Source organism: Xiphophorus maculatus, chromosome 13 (assembly GCF_002775205.1).
Source record: "Xiphophorus maculatus strain JP 163 A chromosome 13, X_maculatus-5.0-male, whole genome shotgun sequence".
Classification (NCBI taxonomy): Eukaryota; Metazoa; Chordata; class Actinopteri; order Cyprinodontiformes; family Poeciliidae; genus Xiphophorus; species Xiphophorus maculatus.
In genome coordinates, this window is record NC_036455.1 from 9,489,389 (window position 1) to 9,515,635 (window position 26,247).

Below are 26,247 nucleotides of genomic sequence, written 5' to 3' on the forward strand. Positions count from 1 at the left end.
TTGTATGAGTGATGATCTTAGAAATGTTTACATTTCAAATTTAGTTTCAATAGGAATATTTATTATTTATTACTCCTTTAAAATGAGTAAAGATATCAGGTTTATGTATTTAATGGATAAGCTCTCCACCCTGTTCATATGTTATTGAATGAAAAGTAAGTGTTCTCTTACTTCTTTATGGCCTGCAGGGTGTTTCTCCAAGATCTTCAGGGTGTAGTTGGTCCTCTGTCCTTTACTGTTGAACTCAATGTGGCCTGTCAGACCATCATATTCTACCTGATAAAAAGAGAAAACACACAAAAACAAAGATAAATGACTGTTCAGCAGCCTAATTTGCAAGTTTCTACTTATAAAAACAGTTGATACACAGGCTGAGATTAATCAATGAAAAAAGTAAATGCTGTTATGACTGGTTTGCAAATGTTTGAATCTATTTAAATCAGATCAATAGCTGTCATTTTTTCCAAATATGATCTATGAGTAGGGCTGTGATAAACCAAAACAATGAATACATTCTCCACAAAAAAGATCCTGCAATAAAAGCTGAAGCAATTTTACGTTAACCCAACAACCCCCAGTTCACAAAATCTGTACCTGCTGTTACCATCTCTTTAAATACTTCTTTTTGAGAGTTTTTTCATTTATTTATTTATTCACTTGAAAAGATATTGGCAGGTCTGAAATGGTGAAACTTTCAACACACTTTATTTCACGTCGTCTGTAAGATTACTATTAACGATAAAGAAAAAAAATCAGAGTAACCTTCCTACTCTTTGTCCTTGTCTCTTAGTATGGTTTTGATATTGATTTTTAATGGACCTTTGAAATATTTATGTACAAATAAACAGATTAAAATAGACTGTGAATTGAATTGAACCAGCTGTTTCAGTACCACACTATTTCAGCAGTTGTCATGATCTAACGCCATAATAGGAATTGAAATGTGGAAAAACAACAAATAATTCATGAAACTGGATCAATTGGTTTGAATTTGTGTCAGTTTCATCTGACAGAAAACGTGTTGATTCATATGTTATTGAATGAAAAAACACAGAAACGTAATCACAAACTCCAAAACAAAGGCATATTGGAAACGGAAACTGAGAAAACTGACAGTAGATCAGATCAGTGACAGAGCTGCTGGAATACGTGCTTGGAGTAATGTGCAAATAAGTGTGAGACTTGTGTGATACACATGCAGCCGAGCATGCATTTTGTTCCTGAGTTTATGTGAGTTTTGTGTTATGGAGTACACATTCAATATGAATGGGTGTGTGTGTGTGCATGACTCAAGATGAATTACATCCCAAAAAAAGTGGAGCGAGAAAGACAGAGAGAGAGAGGTCCCCGGTTGCTGCCAAACACAGGGCAGAGATGATGAAGTGATGCACTGTGAGCTACAAAAACAATATGGAGGGAGAAGCATCATCAGTGGATGGAAAAAACAAGAACTGGCAGACAGATACAAACAAGGAAACAGGAAGATGAGAGTAAATCAAATGAATATTAAAAATCAAAGATACAGATATAACAGTGAGACAATCTGAAAAGTTCATTATATACATTGAATCTAAGTATTTATTTGCTCTAAGTCATGTTGAGAACAAGCACGTAATGCAGACTATTTTACAATACTAAGATTTATAGACATAATTTATGAGCCTCCTGAAGAAAAAGTCAAACTGAAATGCAACTTAATAGTTCCTGTTAGAAAAGAAGACGACTACAAAGACAGTGGAAAATGCAAAAATGAGTAACAGACAACAAAGCACACAGAAAATTCACAAAGCATCATTAAACTAATACAAGCATATGTAAAATAATCAAATAATGTTGTTGCATCTATCAGACATCTTTAACATTACGCCTCTGAATGTAGGGAAAATGACAGCTAATGGGTAGCTAATCAAAGTCTAGTGTAAATTTATGAGTAGGATAAAATATTATGTGAATCATGTAGACTGATTTAAATTCAGTTACAAAGTGTTTCTTGATAATAACTACAACTAATACCATAGTCTGGTTTTGCACAGCAGGATTCTCAACATGTAATTTCAATGTGCAAAACCATGTCCCAAAAGAATGAAGCGTCTCTACAAAGTCAGGACTTTGCTACTTCAGTTTTTTTATTAGCTCTAAACATTAATCTATCATGCTAAAATATATTTTAAGACATTATGGCAAAATAAATTAGTTTTTTGCATTCCAGCAAATATGTGAAAGTTCCATATTATATTAGAAAGCAATGCTACATCACTGCTGATTTATTATCTCATTTTAATATAAGTCCAATGGAAAATGTTCAACCAACTAACACATTAAAATGCTTTGATTTTACCATTCCAGCTCTGGATGTAAATTGAGTGTTTTGGTCCTACTTGATGTTGTACTATCTCTTAAAATCCCAACAATGTGAGCTGAAATTTGTAGCTGTAATTGGACAAAATGTGAAAAGTTCAATGCATGTGAATCCTTTTGCAAGGCATTGCATCTACTCATAAAATCATTGAAATAAAAAAAAAATTACCCTAGAAATGATTCTTTTTGTTCTGCGTTCAGACAGAGTTTATTTACATTTTCAGATTTATTTTACAGTTTTTGTTTACAGTATTTTATTTGAGTTTATCTTAGTACTTTACATGACAGATGCACGTGGTTGCTGAAGTTCTATGTTTCCTCGGTTCATGCATATGAAATATGAGTATGTGAAGTAAATGTGTGTGTATGTATTTACCATGCGTAGGTAGTTCATGAGGCTGGTCCCATGTTGCCAGATGAGGGGGGAGGTGCAGCTCAGTGGCTTCACGCCAATCTCCTGACTGCGGTTCAGCTCCCGCACGGCGCTCACCACCACGTGAACAGCATCAAACATCAAGGCAGATGACAGCTAGGCATGAGATAAATGAATAAGTAAGCATTTTCCCTTCCATCTATTTTGCTCCAAAAGGTGCTATAAAGTTGGAGTCACAACAGACTTTTCTTGCTATTGTTTTAATAACTGAATTCTACAGATAGTATTCCAAGACTTCCCTGCTCAGGGTTACAAAACCATAATGAATTTTACAAACAGTTAAATTGAAATCTAAGGGTTTGTTAATTTTTTGAAAAGTGTATGAAAAGCACAATGGCTGATGATGCTCTTACTAATAAATTAAAATAAACAACAGTTAAGGTTTTAAAGTCTTCAATATAAGAAGGGAAGAAATGGACCAGAGACTTTAGCCCAATATTCCATGGCATTTATTGTGATGATGATAAAAGCATTGAGAAAAATATGTACTGCAAAATTCCTTGCTGTCTTATTTAGCTATTAATCTTTTTACTATATTTGGAGATAAATAAACAAACCAGTTTCCAATAAGCTACTTTACTGCACTGTATGCATTAAGTCACCAGTGCTCTAAAAAATACAAGTAAATGTAGCGTTTCCTATGCTTTCATGAAAGTAGTAATGGAGAGAAAGACTTTGAAGTGTAAAACTAATCCCAAGCATACTCAATAGAAGTTCAGTGGTACTATTACATTATGACACTTTTTTTTCTCCCAAAACATGGTAAATGATGCCACATCCCTTGCATGAAGAAAAACTTGTGACACTGAAAATTCTTCATTGGGTGAACAAAAAAAGAAACGTATCATGAAGCAGAAAGCAATTACTTTAAAGTCACTTGATGGTGCATTCATACTTGATTACATTCTGTCTAATCATCCACTCAACCAGATAACCTGTGTAATGTACAGTCCGTCATCTATCCTGGTTCAGTGGGGTCTGCCAGGACTTCCTGTGGAATTCTGCGCAGGAAGCCCACATGTTTTGTGGCTGTACTAATTGTGCATATTTAAAGAGCAAAGTCACCACACTGTCTGTGTGCATTTTTGTCATGCAGATGACAAAGTTGCACATCAACGTCCCTCCACTGAGGCTGTAGCAAGAAATGCATTTTTCTTAATGGAATGCTGTTTTGTATTTTTAATTTAGATGCCATTGTAAAAATACAGATGTCTGCAGGCAGGCTGCATTCATGGAAAAAGCAAAAGTATGTTGAAACCATTTGAGGGTCAGATAAGATGGAGAAACAGAAAAACCAGTCCATAAATTAGGCGATATATAATGAAGTGGAATGACACAAGCAAAAAAGTAAATAGAAAAAGAGGCTTGAAATGACAACAAAAGCCAAAAAAAAAACAGCTGGAATCTGTCAGTATTCGGAATATCCTTCCCCCCATCAGTACAAATTCATATTAGTACTAACTTAAACCTATAATAATGTTTCTTATTACCAAGGTAAAGCACTACATGATAGGAAGTCTCTCAAGACATTTGCAACGTTGTTATTGCAAAACCTTCTGATGACAATGGATACATATATTTCTGAACTCAAAACACAGCATTTCCAGGAAAACAGTAAACAGTGTACTCAACTGTAATGGCCTTAATGCATAATAACTGCAAATACTCCTCTATTGAAAAAATAGAACATTGAAGCACATCTAAAATTGGTTGCAAAGCATTTGGTCAAGCGGATTAAACACATTAATCCATTATTATGTCTGATGAAGCTAAAAATCAATGACATTCTACACACCGTGTTTTGAAAAAACATCATAGGGTGAGGCTGTTTTTCAACATATGGTACCGACACACTTCATATAACTGAGACATTCTTTGGATCTGGAGTGATGGATTTTTCAGCAAGACCTTGATTCCAGCTACTCCAGCAAGGGAACTCTAAACTAGCTTTGGAGAAAGAAAAAAGATGTTTGAATGACTCAGTCAATCACCCAAGGTAACGGCAATTAATAACCAACATAAAGAGCTGAAGATCAAAGTTCGAAGATGCGGCACCCAAAACCTTTGAGGTTCTGAGGCTGTCTGAATAGATCAAAATTTCTTCTGGGTGATGCAAACAACTAGTCGGGATATTGTTGAGGAAGAAAAATATTGACTAGATCAATATTTAGTTTCTCTTCTTTTACAGCAAACAGCAAAGATGGGCAGGCACTAGAAGCTTGAAATGTGTGAAAAAAATCAGACCATCAGTCAGAAAGCAATACTGAAGTCAACAAGCATTTTACCATAGAACAACATAAAGAACTGGCAACAAAGAGAAGAGCATTCACAAAATAGCTCAGAAGTTGTTCGAGGTGGGCTTCAAAACAAAACAAAGAAAATCCATGTATTGGCAGCTACAAAAATCACAGACAAAATAGCACAGATGCTTTAGCACAGAGACAAAAAAAAAATTCAAACAAAAAGGGGAAGCAGACGAGTGAGGCAGAAAAGAAGGCAAAAAGAATGGCAAGATTGGACAAAAATGGATGAAACTTTGCTGTGTCTTTCTTTTCTTGTATTTGGTTTAAGGTATAGCAATTACATACATATTGATTGATACTAGTTAAATCTGTTTACTCAGTCACTTTAGACCACAAATAACTACTTGAGTTTAAAACAAGAAGAAGCTACTGGCTGTAGTGTTCTAGATCTCTGTTTCTCATTTGTTGAATTTTATCTATAGAGCCAAATGATTAGTAGCAATGTCACAGTTGTGAAGCTTTGGCTGAATTTGTGCAGAAAATAAGAAAAAGTTAAGCACACCTGCTTTCAGTTGCATTCAACTCATGGGGCTGAATGATTCTATCAGAGTCTGTTTGGTCAGTTGTCTTTCAGACTGACACTCTTAGAGAATCAGATAAATTGCAGAGAGGCAGAGCTGTACAATCTGTGAAAGCTTGATAAAAGAGACAGATGCTTGCAGATAGGGTTTTTTGGAAAGGTAATAGATTCAGAGCTTAATGACATCAGCTAAGAATGGTTTGAAATGAGGGACAGATAAGAGAAAAAGAGAACGTGAGAAAAAATAATTGGCAGCTCTCACCGGTTTTGTCTGGAATCACAGCTGTTTCTACAAGCTCACATGTGCCACTTTGCAGTGAGTTTACTCATCATATATCAGTCTCAAACTTTTAGAACATGCCCTTTCTGCTCGTCAACATGGTATAAACATTCCTAATTAGCATTCAAGCAGACTTAGTGCGTTGCTTATTTTAACATAAGCATTGTGTGTGAGATTTGTAGGACAAGATAGACTGGACGATGAAACAGAAGACCCAATTTATGAAATCAAATTGGTATATGAGACAAACTTTCCTCTTAATTATTTTGACTTTTTTATAAGATGGACCAAGGTCATAATACAGTATGTGCTTTGTCTCATTATTTCCAATTTTTTTAATAGTCAATATAAACCAGGTCAAATGTATGTGTCAAGAAGTTAAAATCAACTAACGTGCATAAACATAAAAATAAAACATCCAGAAGTACAGCACAGTTATAATGAAAGAGTTTCTATGTAGATGAGACATATTTTAATTTAAAGCCTTATAATTTTCTACCTTATGTTGTTGTTTCTTTAAGGTTATTAATGTTAAAGAAAAAAGGGAAATAGAGCACAAACATGGTTTGTTGTTAACGTTTAGATCAGAATCAGGTTGCTGCAACAAGAAAAATAAAAAAAGCTTGTTTTTAGAAATTATCTATGTTGAATAACTGCAAAGTGAAATTCTCAAATATATAATTGTACTTGCATTGAAATAAAGATTAATATAATAACTTCTATTAATTTCAGGAGGACAGATATAACAGCAGACCATTAGGGACTATTTAAATAGTTTCAGCTTGATCAGTCTTTGATCATCAAGTGCTACCATGTTCATCTTTGGTCTGCATACAGCTGGACGGTGAAGAATTTTCTGTGAATTTCTCTCACCGCAGGTCCTGGGTATGGGTTGATGCTGCACCCTTCTTTCCACGACAGGTTCAGGCTCCTGATGAAATCCAGGTAGAAAGGATGGGAAATGTTCAACATGGAGAAACTAACGATGTTGGACTGGTCACCCACAACATCATCTAGCTGGAGCAGAGGGAAATCCTTAAGGCCAGAAGAAAAGGAAAGAGAGAAAGAAAAACAGTCTGTCAGCAATTTCTTAAAACAATATACAGCATGACATGCCAAAGCATTGAGCATTCGAGATAGCAGGACAGATTAGACTTAAAATACTTTTCAGATCAGACATGAGAAAATAAAAATATGGAAATCAATGAAAGACCAGGATTGGATTTTCTTCAGGCTACACTACTTTGGATTCTGTTTTAAAACTCTGAGTTGGCTCATAATGTAAAAGTAAAAGAGAGATGGACATCAAAAGATGGGAAATTTCAAAGAAATTCAAATAGTCCTTGAAGGCAAGTTGATGTCACGCTGGGCTCTGCTGCTGAAACAAACCAGAATCAAAATGTTTGTTTTGCCCTCAAAGGGTTTGTGTTACGCAACACATGCTGACACTGAAATATTTAGCCAGAGTTGTAGGGAGCAAAGAATGTAGGCGAGTGAACCAAACACTTCTCCTGCTGATTTGTCACCTGATGACACACATCAGGTGACACAAGCTGCCAACACCATTGTATTACACTAAAATAAACTAACCGTGCTGTTTGATTTTTGTTTTAAGTTAGACCAAATAGGGGAAAAATAACTTCAATAATTCACTCCATTTCTTGCTCAGAAAACAATAACCAACCAAGAACCTACCAAGAATGTAGGCGAGTGAACCAAACACTTCTCCTGCTGATTTGTCACCTGATGACACACATCAGGTGACACAAGCTGTCAACACCATTGTATTACACTAAAATAAACTAACCCTGCTGTTTGATTTTTTTTTTTTAAGTTAGACCAAATAGGGGAAAAATAACTTCAATAATTCACTTCATTTCTTGCCCAGAAAACAATAACCAACAGTGGTTCTCTTACATCTGACTTAACAGTTAAAAACATAATTACAACATAGGCATTTCTAAACTACTCTAATTAAATTACTTTGGCATTGCTAAGTCTCAAATCGTGCCAAATCTAAAAGCAGCAGATGGCATGTCAGCATATGCCACTTCTGGTTTGGTGGCATATGCTGATTCTACAGCAATGTGTGTCTGCCATTAGATGGTATGCTGCTGATTTGGATCACTTTAAATCAGCGGGTGATGCTGCATCTTGCTGTTGGTTCGCACATTTATTGATAATTCTGCCATGCTTTTATACTTCTTTCAAATAAATTATACAACTAGACGTACACAAATAGATGATTTAAAATTCAATGTGATTCTATAAGGGTAGGGCACTTTTCCCAAATGTTTGTTTATATGAAGACTTTAATCATACCTTTGCATTTGTATTTTTTTTTACAAAGCAAGTATAAATCTTCATACAAATGCTTAAGATATCAGATCAAGCCCTCAGCAACAGTTTTACTCTAGATAAGCAACTATACTGATTAATACTGAGAGATCTGTGCAACTTTAACTTTTGAAGATGATTATTTTACAATTTGGCTTGATTCATATCATACATTGAGTAGAATTAACAACAACAGACACAATCTCAAAAGCCAGCTAACTAATTGTGTCATTTATGTGAATAGAAGATTTGAACTATGTCACCACTGTTCAGGCATTTGATTTTTGGGTGTGTACAAATCACCCTTATTAAACTCACATCTATTTTTTTGGGCTAAATTTAGCTAAATGTACAAATATCTGGTCAGCAGTTGTTAGTATGAGCTAATGTTCAACAGCTAGACTGCCACTATCAGTTTTTGGCTGTGTTTGCTCTCTGGATTGTTTTGGCATAAAATGTCTAATTAGAAAAAAACAGAAGTCTATAAAAGATATAAAATACTTCAATTCATGAATTAATTTATTATGGAGATGTAGAGATTTCGAAGCTTTCTTTGCTGATCAGTACAAATATAATTATAATAATATATATTTTTTTACATTTATTGACTAAAATATCTGTCTTTTTCTTATCTATTGTATTTCCATTGTTTCTCGTGGCTGAGAAACTGTTGCCGTCATTGTTGCCGTTGCTCTTGCCGGATGCCAAATCAATTTCAGCAGCAGCCAGGCCGGCTGTCAGACTGTCGCCCTGCCAGCTCTGACAAAGAGCAGTTGGCTGGCCGGGTTGCAGGGACCAGGCCAACACTGCTGAGGGAGAAAGCACTGCAACAGCATTCCAGAAGGACACCAGTGATGCATTGACTGCAGCATGCTTCACGCTAGATGTTCATTTAGAAAGAAGCTGGTCTTTAGGCTAGTCCATGCTGGTAACTAATGAGTTCAACTGTTTAAACATGTGAGCTCTTAAAAGCAGAGGGTGATGCTCCCTAAGGTGTTCAAGAGGTAATGACCTTCAGAAGTCCTAAGGAATTTGATGGGTAAATTAATAATGGTAATAACTTTCTGATGGGCGTGCCGTGGTGGCGTAGCGGTTAGCGCGACCCGTATTTGGAGGCCTTGAGTCCTCGACGCGGCCGTCGCGGGTTCGACTCCCGGACCCGACGACATTTGCCGCATGTCTTTCCCCCCTCTTCTTCCCCGTTTCCTGTCAGCCTACTATCATATAAGGGACACTAGAGCCCACCCCCTGGAGGGGTAAAAAAAAAATAAATCATAACTTTCTGATTATTTTACTTTGATATGCACACTTCTATGTTTTAAGTTCACCTCTATGCATTTATGTTATTAATGCACTTAAGTAGTAAGTTTTTCCTATTTAGATGAGTCACTAGCTGCTGTGTGATAAGTTCATCTGTAACCATGTTAGTGGATTCAGATTGTCTCCAACCTGCTTTTACAATTACATTTTCAAGTATTGGAAGCATTTTCAGACACGGCACTGCAACAATAATAACTAATACCAACTGAGTTCCCCAGATGGTCTGCCCTTTACCAACAGATGGCCATGGTTTGAATCTCATACATGCTTAAAACATCATTTCACAATTATTTTCAGTCAACATTTGCACTTAAATATTTTGAGGAAATAAACATGAAAGTAGACTGTGAACATCTTCACATGCTTTGTCTACAGTAAATTGAGACTAGCAGAAGCTAGTCGAATAGAATAGAAGTCGAAAGACACAATACTCAGCTAATGCTTCTCAATAATAGCTTTTAAGCTTGATGGCACTTATGTGAATTTTAGGAACTATTTCTTGGAATAATATTAAAACAATCTTAAAACCAAGCCTGGCCCATGTTCTATGAGATTATAAATTAATAATAACACAAAATTTGGCCAGTATCCTGACCAATCTGGAAAAGCATGTCTCACTGAGTTTTTTTCTTTTTCTTGATAGTTTGTAACATGTAGCTGGGGAGTTTCCCAAATACCTGCTGACCTCTCAACTCATAAACACTAAGTGAAGAATCAACAGGTGGCTATTGGTAAAATGAGTATTGAACATATAACTGGTTCTTTAGATATTGTCAGTGTCGCCATTGACAACAATCCACCTCATCCAGACATACAAAGCACAGTACACTAGTTTATAAACAAAGTTATGGATAGACAACTGGAATTACAGGGAGTCAAACATTGAACAGACTTACAGAAACTTTTTACTATGTGTGAAAGCTATTTTTAGTAATGACAACTTCAAGAAATCCATTGTATTAAGAAACTGATCACAGGAATTACTTAGATGTGATTTTGACAAATGTCTTAAAACAAATTAACCTTAAAGCCTTAAATCTTTTAAAGATCCAATCTTTGGGTTATTAGTTTGTCTTGGGTTATTGTTTCGTCTCCTCTGTGAGAAATTATACAAACTTATGGCTCGATGAGGATTCTGGAAGTTGACTCCTATTCAGTCCTAAGTTTAGAAAAAAAAAACTGTAACCATCACTATTAGTGCTTTGCAACAGGAAGACTTTGTAAAGGTCTCATTGTTTTGTTAATGTTATTATCAAACCAGCTAATATTGATTTACACATGGTTGCAGAAATGACTTAGATTTTACCTGGATTCTCTGCTTTCTGCGGCTTTTACAGATATATACTGTATATATATTTTTAGTTTATGCATACCTTCATATGGGGAGTAATTTGCTTTTTACGTGTGGAGTAGTGGGGTTGTTGTCGACAGCTGGTGTAAATTTTATGCCTAAGTCCTTAAATTGAGTAAACCCCTTACAGGTTGTTAGTCCTCCACAGGGTAAACCACACCCATGCACACATGCATGCACACATCAACACCTAAGGACAATTTAAATGGTGAATTAATCTAACACATATGTTTTGGACAGTGAGAAGTAACTAGAGAGGACCTGGGCGTACATGGGAAGAACATACAAGATTCACAAAGAAAGGCTCTGCAGTTCTAAAAACTGCATGAACCCACAAACAGACAAATAAAAAAAAATTAATCTCAAACCAAATTATTAACTGTAATGAGTCTGTTAACTTTAGGCAGTTTAAAATGAACCAGTATGTAGTTGACAATAAAAAAGACGGATTAAGCAATAATGATTCCTACAGACTAGAAAGCTGAGCAGAATCATCATGCCTAATGATTGAATCCCTTTTGTATTTCGTATGCTGTAAGAACATTAGGGCTAATATTGAAATCGTGTTTTTCTTCACCAGTATTTTTAAAGTCTGCAGAGCATGTTCAGTGCAAAGTTAAAGGTAGGTCACTGACACCGCTGCAGGTGAATGAAAATGCAAGAAAGAGGGGGCAGCGCTGAGGTTGGGGGGAGGGGAATGACAAATTTGCCCTTGGTTTGTTAGTGCTGTGTGAAGGGCCCCGTTAAAGTCTCATGTCATGCAGTGTTTAGAGTCAAGGCAGAGATCGAGAAACGTTATTATCCACGCAGGTTCTTTGTACAAGGGCACGACACCAAACAGGGGAATTATAATGATGACAAACAGTGGAAGGAGCAGCATGCATCTCTGATGAGAAGGGAGAGATAGAAAGAGGGAGGTTAGGGGGAAAGGGAGGAAACAGGAAAGCTTTGCTTAAGGATGTAAAAAAATATCCTGGAGGTGTGAAAAGGCTGCTTACAAATGAAAACACCAGATATTTTGCTAATGGTAGCATCTGGAAAAAATTGCTGTAGGGATATTGAGATAAAAAGAAATTTGCTCAAATAAATTAACAGGAAAGTATGAAGTCAAGGGGGAAAAGTACAGAGCAAATGATAGTAAAAGTAAGGAGTCCAAACAAATGTAGGGTGATTCAAAAGAAGCCAAAAACTAAAAAAAAATACAAGAATGGAACACAATTTTTCAAGGCTAGAAGACACAGAAAAAGAGTGAGAAGAAGTGAAGGTGTGACAAGAAAATGACAGAAAATAAAACTAGTAAATCAACAAAAAATATTTATGAGCACTTTTCATACCCAGCAGGTCAGATGTAAGAAAAAGTTCTTCACAGAGGTAAAAACAGAAGTACAGATGTTGAATGTCTAAAAACTTCAGGGCAATCAGGGTGGCAGTGGTTCAGGAGGTAGGAGTTCACAGATTTCTCTATTCATAATGTACAGTATATAAAATAGATAATAGGTTAAAAACGTTTACTTTTTAAAAGTGGCTCCCTCCTATGTGAATCACAAAGAAATTTGAAGCTGATTATTAAATAGCTGATTGGGTGAGTATATGACTTGATAGATAATGAATCAATTTGTTAAACATATAAACATATGCAACTCTGCCTCTGTAAAGTCTCTTTCTGTTGTGAGGCCAGGTTAAAAAAGGAGGATCTGAACGATACTAACATAAACAAAAGTGGCTGAAAGTGAATTCATTCACCTCTTACATTGAAACTTAGATCTAATCAATGCATCAACCTCAACCAAACTTTTTCCTATTCCATGGGCAAAAAAAAATCAGTGTAACCACTAACCATGATCACCCTGCAGGGATAAACTGATACAGCCAATCGACTGATGAATGTGTAATCAGGTCAGGGATTACCTAAATATATATTTCACATTTCCAAATCCCAAGTTTTGTCCATTGTTTTTCCAACAAAAATGATTAAAAGAGAAATAAAAAGAGATACAAGGAAGAACACTGAGAAAAAGGTTTCTAAATATTGGGCAAGCAGAAAAATTAAAAAAAATCAAGAAGGTAATTACAAGGCAAAAGAAACAGATATAAGAGAAAAATACTACTGATATATGGCCAGAATGTGTAAGGAGTAGCAGGATGTAGATATGTTAGATGAAGATAAATAACCAATTGGAAATTCCTCTTGAATGATTTCAGATCAATAACTCTACAAGGCAAAAGGCTCTTACCATGGTGGTGAGAATGTACTTGTAGAAGGCTGACATCATCCCCAGCTCGTTAGCCTGCAACGCACAAAGATGAAAGAAGAAAGGTGAAGACGGATACCTCAATCCTAAACAAAAAAACACAGCTCAAACCACAACTGTTAAACAGTTTTTTCATCAAGAAGTCTCATTTATCCTTTATTTAAAATCTCTACCAACTCGTTTCCAGATTTTTAAAAAAAAAAAGTACAACAACCAGCAGGATGTTACATTAGAAGCAAAGAAAAAGTTTAAAAGAAGGAAGCTAAATGAGTTCAGTGTGAGATTTTTGATTGAATAAAATGACACCAAGAAGACACTTTGATTTAACCTGGTCTAGATCCGACAATAGACTGAGGACACAATCGATAATGCAGTCCAATCTTCTGTCTATTTTACTACTGTTTTACACCTGTTATTTGGTTGATTTCAGCACAGACTTCACAACACAGATTTCACTACTTATTTCTAGACAAATCCACCAGGAAATCCACCAGGACCAGCAGCACTTATTTTTGCTTCAAGATAAAAGTTATCCTTTCTTTAAACCCAAACAGCTGTTAATCAAAAAGATGTATTTTTTGTTTTATCATTTTAATTAACAGAGAACTCCAGGTTATGACCTTATGTCTTCATTAAAAAGGTTTCCCTTTAAATCAGTGGCCCTCAACCACCGGTCCGCGGACCAATTGGTACTGGGCCGCGCAAGAAATAATGAACTACTTCCGGATATTTTATTTTGAAAATCCTAAACCGGATTTTACAGGTTACGTCTTGCGCGTCAAAATTGAGCCAACTTGCAGCAGAATGAGTAACAAAACATCGGAGTACTGTTAATTTATTTGATTTAAATTTATGAACATTTGCATGAAAATTATCTGTAGAAATGTTAAGCATTAAATGGTTTGGTTTCCATATTTGTATTTATTTGATTAGAAAGAAGAAAATTCTCCTGCCATGGATACTTTTCAGGTGATGTTTCACATAATGCTATAGGGCATAGCAGCAAACCAAATGATGCAAATCAGATTTTGATTTCTTCATTGTTGTCTTCTGCCTTGTAATCAAATGTTTAAAATTATAGATTATAGTGAGTCATAAAGTAAGAAATGCAGTGTGAGAACATTTGAGCACATTTGAGCCGACAGGTTTTTTGAGTGCAGCGTTTCACATTATAAAGCTACCAACAGTGACAGGGTGGGCATTATTTTCTAACTGTCCAAATGTCAAGACATGTGTGTGGAATTCTGGTATAATAGTGTTTCACAAGTCAACTTGAAAATGTTTCTTTAAATATGGCTTTTCTCTGGTTTTCTCCAGTTGTTTAGTTGGAAGAATTATCAACCAAACTAGTTCAAATAGAAGAAGAAGAATTACTTTATTCATCCCAGCAGGGAAATTATTTCGCAGTTACAGCAAGAATTTTTTATACACAGATTAACACACACACGATGGGAGCTGCGTCTGCAGGCAGCCAGCTGAGCCGGCGCCATTTTGAAGGAGGACATGTGGCAAAGGTTGTCGGGACCGGGAGTCGAACCCGCGACGTCCGCGGGTCTAAGGCCTAAATATTGTGTCTATAGATGTTGGTGTGTCCAGCTCTGCTGCTTTGGTCCATTGTAAAACTAAAACAGAGTCACAAATTAGATTTTAAAGCTACTGAAAAATGGCCTTAATCGATTTTACTTTAATCCAACTTTAATTAGTTCTCTTTCTGGTAAGTGTGAGCTAAAGGTTTTCTAATTTTTTAACATTAGAAGAATAACACTTCTTTGTTTTTTAATAGAGTTGCCATAACACTGGTTTGATATGAGCCACAACTCATTTGCTTTGCTTAGATATTTTGATTATTAATTATGTTTGACATTTAAAGTGAAAAAAGCGTGTTTTAGTAAATGCTTGAAGAAAGATTTTTAATGATGTATAAGTTGTCACAATATACTCAAATCATGTTGTGCAGATGCTGTCAGAATTCAGTACTTTAAAAAACTATTTATATATTTTGCTGATGTACATGACATGCAGTGCACAGCCTCACCTTCCTGAGAATATGATAAGATATAGAAGCATTAGCATCGATGATGATGGTAGCCACTTTGTCATCACGGATCTCCTTCAGCAAAGGGGTGGGATCCAGACTTTCATCCAGCATTCGCACCGACAGCGTCTCTCTGGAGATAAGGAAGTGGCGAACAAGCTCCTCTAATCGGAGCAGGCCTGCAGAACAAGAAAGAAAAGAGAGAAGCAAAAGTCTTTAAGAATAAAGTACAAATATGATAGCTGCTCCTAAACATGGGTTTTAAAAGAATCTGTTTTTTTTGGTAAAGTAACTCAACAATAAGTTGATTTAACAAACAAGGCTATAAGTGTCAGATATTGTGAAGCTGAAAAAGTATGGGCCAGAAGAAACATTACATACATAAACAGTGTTCCATTGAGTAATAAGCTTGTTTGCTTGTTAAATTATTACTTTGATTTGAGGAAGAGAAAAAAAAAACGGAAATTGATGGGATTCAGAATCATTAGAGTGACAAATAACTGTTGCTGCTTCATTGCCCTAAAAGAGGCAATAAACAGACTGGGATAAAGGTGATTATGTAGAGAGGCCATTAATTTCTTTCCTCAGAGAATGCATGTTGTCCCAGGTGTCCTAACAGATGTAAAAGCTTTTACTTTTTAGACACCTTTACATTTCAAACAATATAAAAAATAAAGAATATTTTTTACAACAACTGGATTAAATGTACTTTTCTAATCTCCATAGTTTGTTTATTATAAATTAAAACCTATTCTCATATCAAGCTTTATTAAGGAATACAGAAAAACACTAAAACAATTTTCACACACATCTCAGCTGATTAAAGAGAAATAGAAATTATATATACTTTTTAATCCTGTTCATGTTCACACTTAAACGGTCTGCTTAGCTCAGCTGAAGATAGAACGCTTTTGTTTCCTGTTTACTTAAATGTGTGGGTTCTTTAAAAAAATTAAACCGTTGGAAGTATTGACTGCTACCTACAAACATATTGAAATATAAATAAATCCTCCTAACATTATCCAGAAAATTTCTCTTTTTAACTTCAAATAACTTTCTCCAAGCTTGTGAATTTAAAAACGCCACCCCAACAATCCCGAGAGAGGCGCAAATAAAAGATTAACACTCAATTATCAACAGGAATACACAGGAAATTCTCTAACAAGCAGGTCAATTCCCCCCTTCACATATTTGGACACCAATTTTGTACCAACACATTTCTATCTTCACTCCAACATTTCTTTATTTTACACCTTATTACCACTAACTGTGATTCTAATCAAAATAATTATAATAATATAGTATCTCCTGCAGGTGTTATTTATCTGAGACACATAAGAAAATGTTCTTACTGTATACTGCAGGAAATGATTTAATATTAATGGTTTTTAAATCTAGCACAAAGTGTCCCCAAGGCAGCAGTGAATTGATGCATGGTAGGTAAAAATTGTCCCAAGACAGATGTTGCCTATGGTAACTGAAGAGGCTGTATAAGCACATGGTGTGAAATGACAAATAGGCGTGATGACCATCACAATTTTTAGCAAAATGGATGAGGTGCCTTTATGGACGGTTTGTGCCCTAGAAATAAAAAGGGCAAAATGTTGCAAATATGGGAACTGATAGTGACTGAATTCTAAGAGCGCAGAAACAACGACAAATTACAAAATTAAAAGCTTATTACACTGAGATACCAAACAACAACGTGAGACATGAAGAAAACAACAATATGGCTGAAAAGTTGTTCTAAATGGTTTGCAAACCTGATTTAACAATTTTTTTTTGTTTGGACTAAACAAGGACAGAAAGAAAAAGTATATATATATATATATATATATACAGTACAGACCAAAAGTTTGGACACACCTTTCTAATTCAATGGGTTTTCTTTATTTTCACGACTATTTATAAGGCAAGAAATCCCACTTATTAACCTGACAGGGCACACCTATGAAGTGAAAACCATTTCAGGTGACGACCTCTTGAAGCTCATCAAGAAAATGCAGAGTGTGTGCAAAGCAGTAATCACAGCAAAAGGTTGCTACTTTGAAGAAACTAGAATATAAGGGGTATTTTCAGTTGTTTTACACTTTTTTGTTTAGTGCATATTTCCACATGTGTTATTCATAGTTTTGATGCCTTCAGTGTGAATCTACAATGTCAATAGTCATGAAAATAAAGGAAACTGATTGAATTAAAAGGCGTGTCCAAACTTTTGGTCTGTACTGTATATATATATATTTTTTTTTCATTTATTAAAGACAAGAATTGTCCAACTTTAAATAGTCTTAATCAGTAAAAACAAGTGAATTCTGAACTCAAAGAGTTGGATTATAACTGTGATTGCAAAAACAGTAACAAATCCAGGAATCTAATGGATTTTGACTCTGGGAATCATAGTTTGGCTGTATATTTATTTATTTAGTGACAGATGTTTGCATCAGTTCTTTGACATGCTTTTTTCCTTTACACGACTCTGAAGCATTAAAACAGCTGGCCCTCTAAATTGGCAGTCAATTATGAAAACGTTAGGAAGCTTCCCGTTATTATAACATATGGCAACCATTGTCATTAGACTCCCAAATCAGACATGGAATAGCTTTCAAAGCAATTAATTTTTTTTTCCTTCTTCATGTCTTTGCTGTTTTACTAGTAAATAATTAACATGATTGTTTTTGGTTATTTTAAAGTTGTTTAAAGATATCTGAAGAAACACTGGTAGGAACACATTTACAGGGAAAAGTAGATATACTGTACATAACTAATAGGAAGCAGGAAAGAAGAAATTATAAAAAGTATACCAATGTACTGTATGTCACATATTGTAAATAATTTTGAAGTCCAAATTTTTATTCCAGAACCTTGCATTATGTTGACAAATTAAGAGGGAAGCACATAAAGTTTGTAAGGTTTTACCATTAGTCCAAGAATGGACCAATGTCAGCTTGGTCCAAAGCTGAGCCAAACCATGAAGTGGCCATATTATGTTGGAGGATGTGCTGCAACAAATCAAGTTCACATCAGCTCTGACTTTAAGGATTTGAAGAACCTTCTGAACACATTCCAGCTGCCAGACAGGAAAGGAAATCTCCAAAGGTCTTTCAGATCCATCGCCTCAGCAGGTAAGACGGATTTGGTAAACCCTAAGCTCACAATAAACTTATCATCTGGACACATCAGTGAACTCTACAGAGTTTGAAATAGCTACTGCTTTGAAAACCAAAAACCTTAATGGATGCAATGCACTTGCTCAGCACAAGCACCTAAATCCAGCACAGTGGCAATAAACAGACAGAAAGAAAAGCAGATAGGAATAAGAGTAAATAACCAGAAACTCAAATTCAACTTATAGCATTACCAGCAAATCCACAGCTGCATTAAATGAGTTGTTTTTGGTCATAAATTAAATGAGACTGAATTATAAGAAACAAATGACAGGGTATTGTTAATGAACTCACACTCTGCTTTAGCACAAATGAGGCTAGCTGTTGGGTAGCCAAAGGACTGCAGGATGGATCCGATGGCCAGGCTGAGGTCTTCGTTACTCGGGTAGAGAGTCACCGAGGCGAAGCGTAGGTATGGCAGTTTTGGGGTTTCTTCAGGGCCGATCTTCACATGAGGAATCTTAATCCAGACAGATGAAGACAAAGAAAGACAGTAGTACAGAGAAGCTGTGCAACTTTTAATCAAGCTGAAGACCTAAACACTGTGCATGAGGAAGAAAATACATAGAAGAGAGGAAAGCAAAAGCGGAAAAAACTAAAATGAAGGTCACAACTGGCAAAATCATGTGTCATCACTTACAGGAAATTCTGCCTTTATCCACTGTCAGAAAGAAAATCTGAACACCAAAGCCTAGGCTTTTTTAAAAAAAAAAAAGAAACATTTGAAAAGTACTGCAGAACACATTTATTTTTTCTGCTATTTTGGTTTTGAAAAGAAGAAAAACAGAAACTTCTTCTCACTTCTTTTCAAAAAAGCAGTTAAAATGACATTAAACATTATGTTGAAGAATATAATTTTTGTTTTCTTGTCTGTGTTTAACTGTAGGTGTATGTATGGATTATTGTTTTTTATTACTTCATAAACATTTGTTCCAAATAAAGAACATCCATCTCAGAAGGAAATTTGTAAGTAGTTTGTGTGTCCTTAAAAAGCTAGAATCAAGAAAAAGAAAACTCAAAGACTACAGGTAAGATAATTTCTTCATAGACTACAATTTTAAATGACTTCTCTTATAGTATAAACACCAGAGTATGACTCCTGTGACCTGGAGGTTTGTATAAAACTGAGAAATTAATGAGAGATTTAAAAATGATTCACTTCAGTAATGAATGATGAATGTAGTGACAGGAGAAATGTCTGAACTTTAGCCTTGACTAACACCCACAGCAATTTAAAAGCTAAGCTGTAATTAACTCAACTGGGCTTTGCTCTGATCGGCAAAACATAATGTACAGAAGAAACTTAGAATCCAGTATTATGAGACATGTCAGGTACAGGGTTCAGGATAAAATGATGGCTAGAGGCTGATAATAAAGAGTGAGATTGTGGCGATGTGGATTTACTGAAAGTGTGAACATGAGTTCCTCCTTTTACTCAGTTAGAATGCTTTAGCATCTGGATGAGAGCTGATCTGGCAACATTTGCATTGAAACGGATAATATTTGTTTCTCATAAGTCATTAAGCATTTCATCACTTTTGTTTTTTTTACTGAACATTATTGGCAGTGACTTAAAACATACATACTATTTCAAATTTTAGAGTTGGCTATCTTGTTTTTAAATCAAATGTAACCTCTTATATTCTAGTATGAGTGAAAAAGTTTATTATTGTTTTTAATAACACAGTAGATGAGAATAATTATATTTTGCTGAAAATCTAACCTTGGTTTTTATAGGGAGCCCAATGGGCTGTTAGAAATTAGGACAAAAAGTACACTTATCCACTTACTGTGTGACCAAAGTAATTAAAACTCCTGAGAATTTCAATTTATTTTGCTATAAACCAAAACTTTTGATCTGATTGAGATTGCAGTGATCAAGCTTTTCCAGCTCTTGCATGTTTGAATTTCAGTATGTTACTTTGTATTACTGTGGGTGTTGGATTGTAAAATAATACTTCTATAGACCACAAAACAAAAAAAAACAACCAAATCCTATCAGCGCTGACTTAATCAGGGTCAAAGGTGACCACAGAAATGTTGTTAGCCCAGTAAAGCATGGAGCGTTTTCAGTCACAATTTAATTGCTTTTGATGAAACTATTAAAATATGTGAATGATAGCAGCCGTTTTATCATAAAACACATTTTATGTGAGCAAAGACAACAGGAGATAAAACAGGAAGTAGCATAAACCTTGTGCTAATTTAGAAATTATGTCAAGACCAATATATTGCTGTGTTAATTTATACAAAACATGATAAATGAACAAGAACTTGTTCATGTTGGAGTTCAGGCGTTGAACTATGAACATAAATTAATTCATTTTAACCTGTCTTAAGTGAGTTTGAAACTACCGAACACATAACTTTCCATGTAATGGATGAAACTGGTCAGAAGACATGCAGGTCTCGTTGTTATGGATGGTTTCCAAACACTTTCTGAAGAAATTAGAACCGACTTAGTGACATTGAGAAACAATCTGTTTGGATTGATTGAGTTTTGGCTCTAAGTTGATACGCCTGTTAAGTTTCATACACTGACATAATCAGATGGCTTGAGGCTAGAGATGGCTCACCTCTTTCTCCCCACAGATGTGACTGATTGTCGACCCTGAGGCGGGACTGGAGGCAGGGCCGATCACTGAGACCACGCCCTTAGGCAGGATCTGGCACACTAATGGGACAAAGGATGCAGAAACAGAGGTCAGTGTTAAATTAAAGTTAACTTGAATATCATTGCTTTGGCCATTCTAATTATAATATTATAGTGAATACAGACAAAAATATAAAATGTGGGTAAAATTTTACCATCTCCATTCTTATTATTGACACAATAAACCTGCAAAAATAATGTAGGTCTATTATCCCTCTCTAATAGACCTACATTAATGCAATGTAGGTCTACAATACATTAATGTAGACCTACATTAACGTAGACCTACATTAATGTAGGTCTAAATTAATGTAGATCCAGAAATGATTGACTTTGAATTCAAATGATTCAAAGTCTATCCTTTGAACTTCTCTCTTAGACCGCAACCAACTTCCTCAATTATTATTATTAATTATTATTATTATTATTATTATAGTCACAGTTCTGATTACAGACGCTCTCAGTATGTTATTTAGTGAATGGTGTGCTTTCTTAGAATAAAAATGGCATATTAATGTAAAGCTGTACCTAAGCCAGACAAATAAATAATGTTGACATTTAATCTAAAAAGGGCTGAGTTATTTGCTGCATGAGGCATCAGAGGTATGTGATGTTTGTCTTACTCTATAGAGACCTAGCTTTACTTCTATATTTTTAAATCAATGTACCAACTTTACTGTAGGTATGAAGTAAAGTTCCCAGGTAACATGGACAGCTGGAGAATTTTCAATATTCTGGTTTAATTAGCCAGGTTTCCCCTGCACATGTGTCGTTTTGGACTAGTCAGTGTGTGTCTATGTGCTCCAGTCTGAAGGAAAACCTAACTGCGTGTCCTCTGGGAAGTCTCCTCTCATACCGCTGGCAGTTCATAATCAATAAACATCATCAGCAGCTGCTCATTCAGAATGCTGCAAGCTTTGAGGTCGGTCTGACCTCGCTTCACACCACCGTTCTACACCTTGAAATGGTGAAACATCACCACGAGCCATCCGTCCTTGTGTTCCTATGACTTGTTCTTTAATGTCCTGATTACTAGCTGGAAAGAAAATTACTGCTCATCTGACGCAGTCAACATGGACAGTAAATTTGATTTAAACTAAAAATGTACTTTGTAAATCTAATTTAGCTCAGAGGAAGGTAAATTTCTCCAAGACAGAATTTTTTATAATAATCTTATGTAGCATTCATACTTAGTGCCAATTCATTAATTTAAATGGAAGCCTCAACAAAAATATTACTTTCACATAAAGCTGAAAAAGAATTGCATACACCCTACAAAAATACATTAGCATTTTTGAACAATTTCTATAAATAAATCAGGCTAAGCTTCTCCTGTTTGTTAGGAAAGGATTATAAATATTTGCTAAATGGTAAGCTATGGAGAGAAATATTGGGATGGTCTAACTTTTTTCAAATTCAGAAGTTTGTCCATTCAATGATTTTTATGTCTTTAGAAATATTTCAAAACATTTTTGATATTATGACTTTTTTATGTGTATGTTCAAAACATTAAAGTTAAATGAAGGACTTCAATGGACGGGCTTAAAGGCAACATTTTAAACATTGGTGTCATATCAAGGGAAAATCAAAAAGAAATCAACGAAGAACTGTGGACCTAAACAATACCTGTAAACAATTACCAAAGGTGCCAAGTTAACCCGGTTAAGCAATATACTGTAAGTGTAAATGGCTTAGGAATGTCACGCTATCATACTGTTCTGTGTCTCATGTCGTGATGCAAAATATGGTGGAATATCATTTTTGCAGACATGGCCTGTAGTCTGAAGAATCCAAAATTTAAGTTTTTGTCTAAATTAATGTTGTTACAATAAAAAAGGGGGAAGCTTGTAAGCCTCAGAGCAAAGTCTAAAGAAAACCTATGTTTCGCATAATATCTGTGTCAGAGCCCAGAACATCTATTCTGCCTTAAATAACATTTCCCAACTTCATTGGAGGCTTTCTTTCCCTTTCCCTACACCTCCAGCCAAATTACTCTGTCAGTGTCTAATATTACAGCAGTCAGTTAATTAAATTCACTTCAGTTTATTTATATAGCACCAGTTCATAATAAATAGCTTCAACCTGACATAACAGCTGCTCTGAGTATGTTTTGTATTACATTTGCCATTTCTAAACAAAAACAAAAGGATGATTACTTTCATTTTACTAATCTTTCTCAATGAAATCAGTTACATTAAACTTAGTCACATAAAACAGCCTTGGGTAAAACTTAAAACACGTTTAACATTAAGTATTCAGCTGCACTGAAACATAGCTATAAAGAGATGGTGAGAATTACTGGACTCTGTATTCTGCGATTTACAGCACCGGATCGATAATTTTTTCCACCAAACTAACTTTGATTTGTTAGATAAAAAACAAACAAAAAAACAAACGGTTTTACATATTTGCACTCAATTGCCATATATATTCTACATGATATATTTATCTACAGTAACAAAATAACTCTGGCCTCTTTATCCACCTAAGACATGCCATAATTCAGCCTTATTATAGAAAAGAACAATTTCAAGAAACAAAGATTAATGTGGAAGTCAAACTTCTGAAAGGAACCTAATTTTTTCATGACTCTCGAGGAATGGCTTTACGTGTACTAATATGTCACCTGCAGTCAGACGAAATTACGGGGCTTACTGGTGTCGGTGGTGTCGTACTGGGAATCCTTCTGTAGCTCATAGACATCCACCTCTACCCTGGCCTGGGCAGAACCCTCCATCTGACTGTTAATGTTCTCCCTGGCCAGAGCCAGAGCCAGACGCTCACCACGACCACACACAGACTGGTCATCCAAAATGGCCGCTGAAGGAAGGAAGAAGACCAGAAGAAGCAATGTGTATTCATTAGCTGGGTGTCTGAGATTTGGCACACAATTAAAAAGGGTGGACTCAAAAGTGTGGCTTGAAAAGAGCTGGTGGGTGTGACAGAACCAATCTAATCAAAATAAATTTTTCAATATAGTTTCATATTCTGATTATTAATTGGACTTAACACCTTCAAGAAGATGTGGGGGATTTGATGTGTTTTAAAATATCTCATGACCTTTGAAAAGTATCTTTGTATAGACATTTGATGTGATTAAAGTGTGTAATTACACAATTCTGTACTACCTTGTGTATCTTGGGCTTTAATAAAATAAAATATTTCTTTCCAACAGAATCTACTTGAACTTAGCTGTGCTGAAATGCTCAACCACTCCTCAGACCTCAAATATTACATTTAAAATATAATAAATCCCCCATCCCTCAAACTTGTACATGTGAGGATTAAAGTGAAAGAATTGCTAGTTTTTTATTGCCTGAAGCAGCAGAACTCAAGCCTTGAAAGAAACAGGGATTTCAGTGATTAACCGGAGCTGGTGGTACAGCCAGGTTTTAAGTCACATTCCATTTGTTTTTTCACAGTGCCATGTCAACCCATCATCATAACAGCTACCCTGTTTGTGTGGAGGATCACAGAGCATGGAGACACTTTAACTACACACATGATATTATAAAGCTGATTTTCCTGAAAACAGTTGTCCTATAAACACCATTTTTATTTTTAATCATTTTTTTTTTTTTTTTAAACATTAAGGTGTGGTTGTAAATCTCTTAAAATCCCAGTCAGCTGATTGGATCGCCACCAGGAGTGTTAAAAAAGTTGAACACATTTATAGCAATACATTAAAAGAACACCAGTATTTACTGGAAAGATGCTGCTTGTCACCACAACTCTGTAGGGTGAACTGACTTGAGCTCTGCCCATGCCATTGTTAAGCTAACTTTGTATTAATGTTAGGTTTCTGTGTTTTTACAGGCTTTATCTGAAACTAAACACAAACAGCTACATCTTATACATGGAACTCTAAAGATTTAAATTGATTGTTTGTATCTATAAGTCCACTAGTAGCTCCTAATGAGAAGGCTTCATTCCTCTGGCCTAGACGGAGTAAATGCAAAAAACCCCAGCTTTTTATGATCAAAGTAAAAACTTTCAGTATAGAAATACAAAGAGTTGGTGTATAGCAACAACTGACACAAGTTTACTACTAAGAAAAACCTAAGATCACTGAGATCTTGTCCTTTCTCAGAGGTAGAACAAACATCCCCAATAGGCATAGCTAATTCCAAGTGAAACCTGGAATTTAGATGGACAGGTTAATCGAGAGCTTTTCATGTCAACCCAGCTGTTAGTGAAAAGACTACTACAAATAGGAGTGATAATATCCCTGACATCACTAACATATTATTTTTGTTCACCTAAGTACTCTTATTTCTTCTTAAGCAGTGAATATCTTATACTGTACAGGTCTTTGTAACAGATAAAATTATTTAGAGTCCTCCAAAAGCCAATATTCTCAATGAAGTGCCAACTTGGCTGTTACTATAGGAAACTGGCCAGTAGTGAATGAAATCAGAATTTGATTTATAATGTATAATCGGCTGCGTCCTCTTGATCTAAATATAGTACACATTCACTGGTGCAATATTGCAAGGAGCAATCAATTTGGATACTTCTGAAAATCAAGCTGTCCTTTCACAAGGTATAAATATTTATAATATTAAAACACTCCTGAATCCTATGAGAAAAGACAGCATCAGATGAGGCATGATGCCAGACCAAAAATAGAATACTGCTCTGTGCATCTGAACAAATAGAGTAGAGTAAGAAACTATGTAAAGCTGCAGCGTGTAAAACCCACTCATCATCGTCAAGCTTCCTACTACTAGAAACATTAAAGTAAGAAGTACCCGCTGGCTGTGTACAGTAACACCTGCCATGTTTATTTTGGTTACACCCTCCCCACTGACTTGTCTGCTTTGCATGTTGAACCCGTGAGTGTGTGTTTCAGGAGTGGGCAGATGCAAAGGATGAGAGCACTCACAGATAGCAGATGGAAATGCAAAAAATGTGACCCGTTTTTTCACTACATAGACAACATACCCAAAATGCAAAGACATTTTTTTTATTTATTTAAGCATGTAAAGTTGTGCAAATGACTTGGTTGTATCAGTTAAGGCACTGTTAAACAGAAAAACAAATTTCAAACAAAATACTTTTAGAAATTATTATTTATTTTTTATTTTTCACAGATCCAGTGGACATTTAGCTGTAACACGGTGGAAGAGAGACCTGCCAGAAAAACAACTAAACGTCAAGCAACTACGCTGCTGTATCTCAATAACAAGGAGGAAGTCTACAGCTCAGGCATTTGTTCTTGATTTGATTTGTGTTTCTTGA

General features: G+C 35.4%; 1 protein-coding gene across 1 annotated transcript in view; it reads right to left on the reverse strand.

The window, feature by feature from the left end:
* Positions 1-26,247, reverse strand: part of LOC102233769 (glutamate receptor ionotropic, kainate 5-like) — a 196,563-nt gene that overhangs the window by 45,546 nt on the left and 124,770 nt on the right. Inside the window, exons 4-11 of the mRNA XM_005805495.3 lie at positions 23,662-23,826; positions 20,930-21,027; positions 18,648-18,813; positions 15,190-15,368; positions 13,137-13,190; positions 6,768-6,929; positions 2,735-2,887; positions 172-276 (exon numbers count right to left, since the gene is read on the reverse strand). Of these exons, the coding sequence (XP_005805552.2) occupies positions 172-276; positions 2,735-2,887; positions 6,768-6,929; positions 13,137-13,190; positions 15,190-15,368; positions 18,648-18,813; positions 20,930-21,027; positions 23,662-23,826 (1,082 nt within the window). The remainder of the gene's footprint in view (positions 1-171; positions 277-2,734; positions 2,888-6,767; positions 6,930-13,136; positions 13,191-15,189; positions 15,369-18,647; positions 18,814-20,929; positions 21,028-23,661; positions 23,827-26,247) is intronic.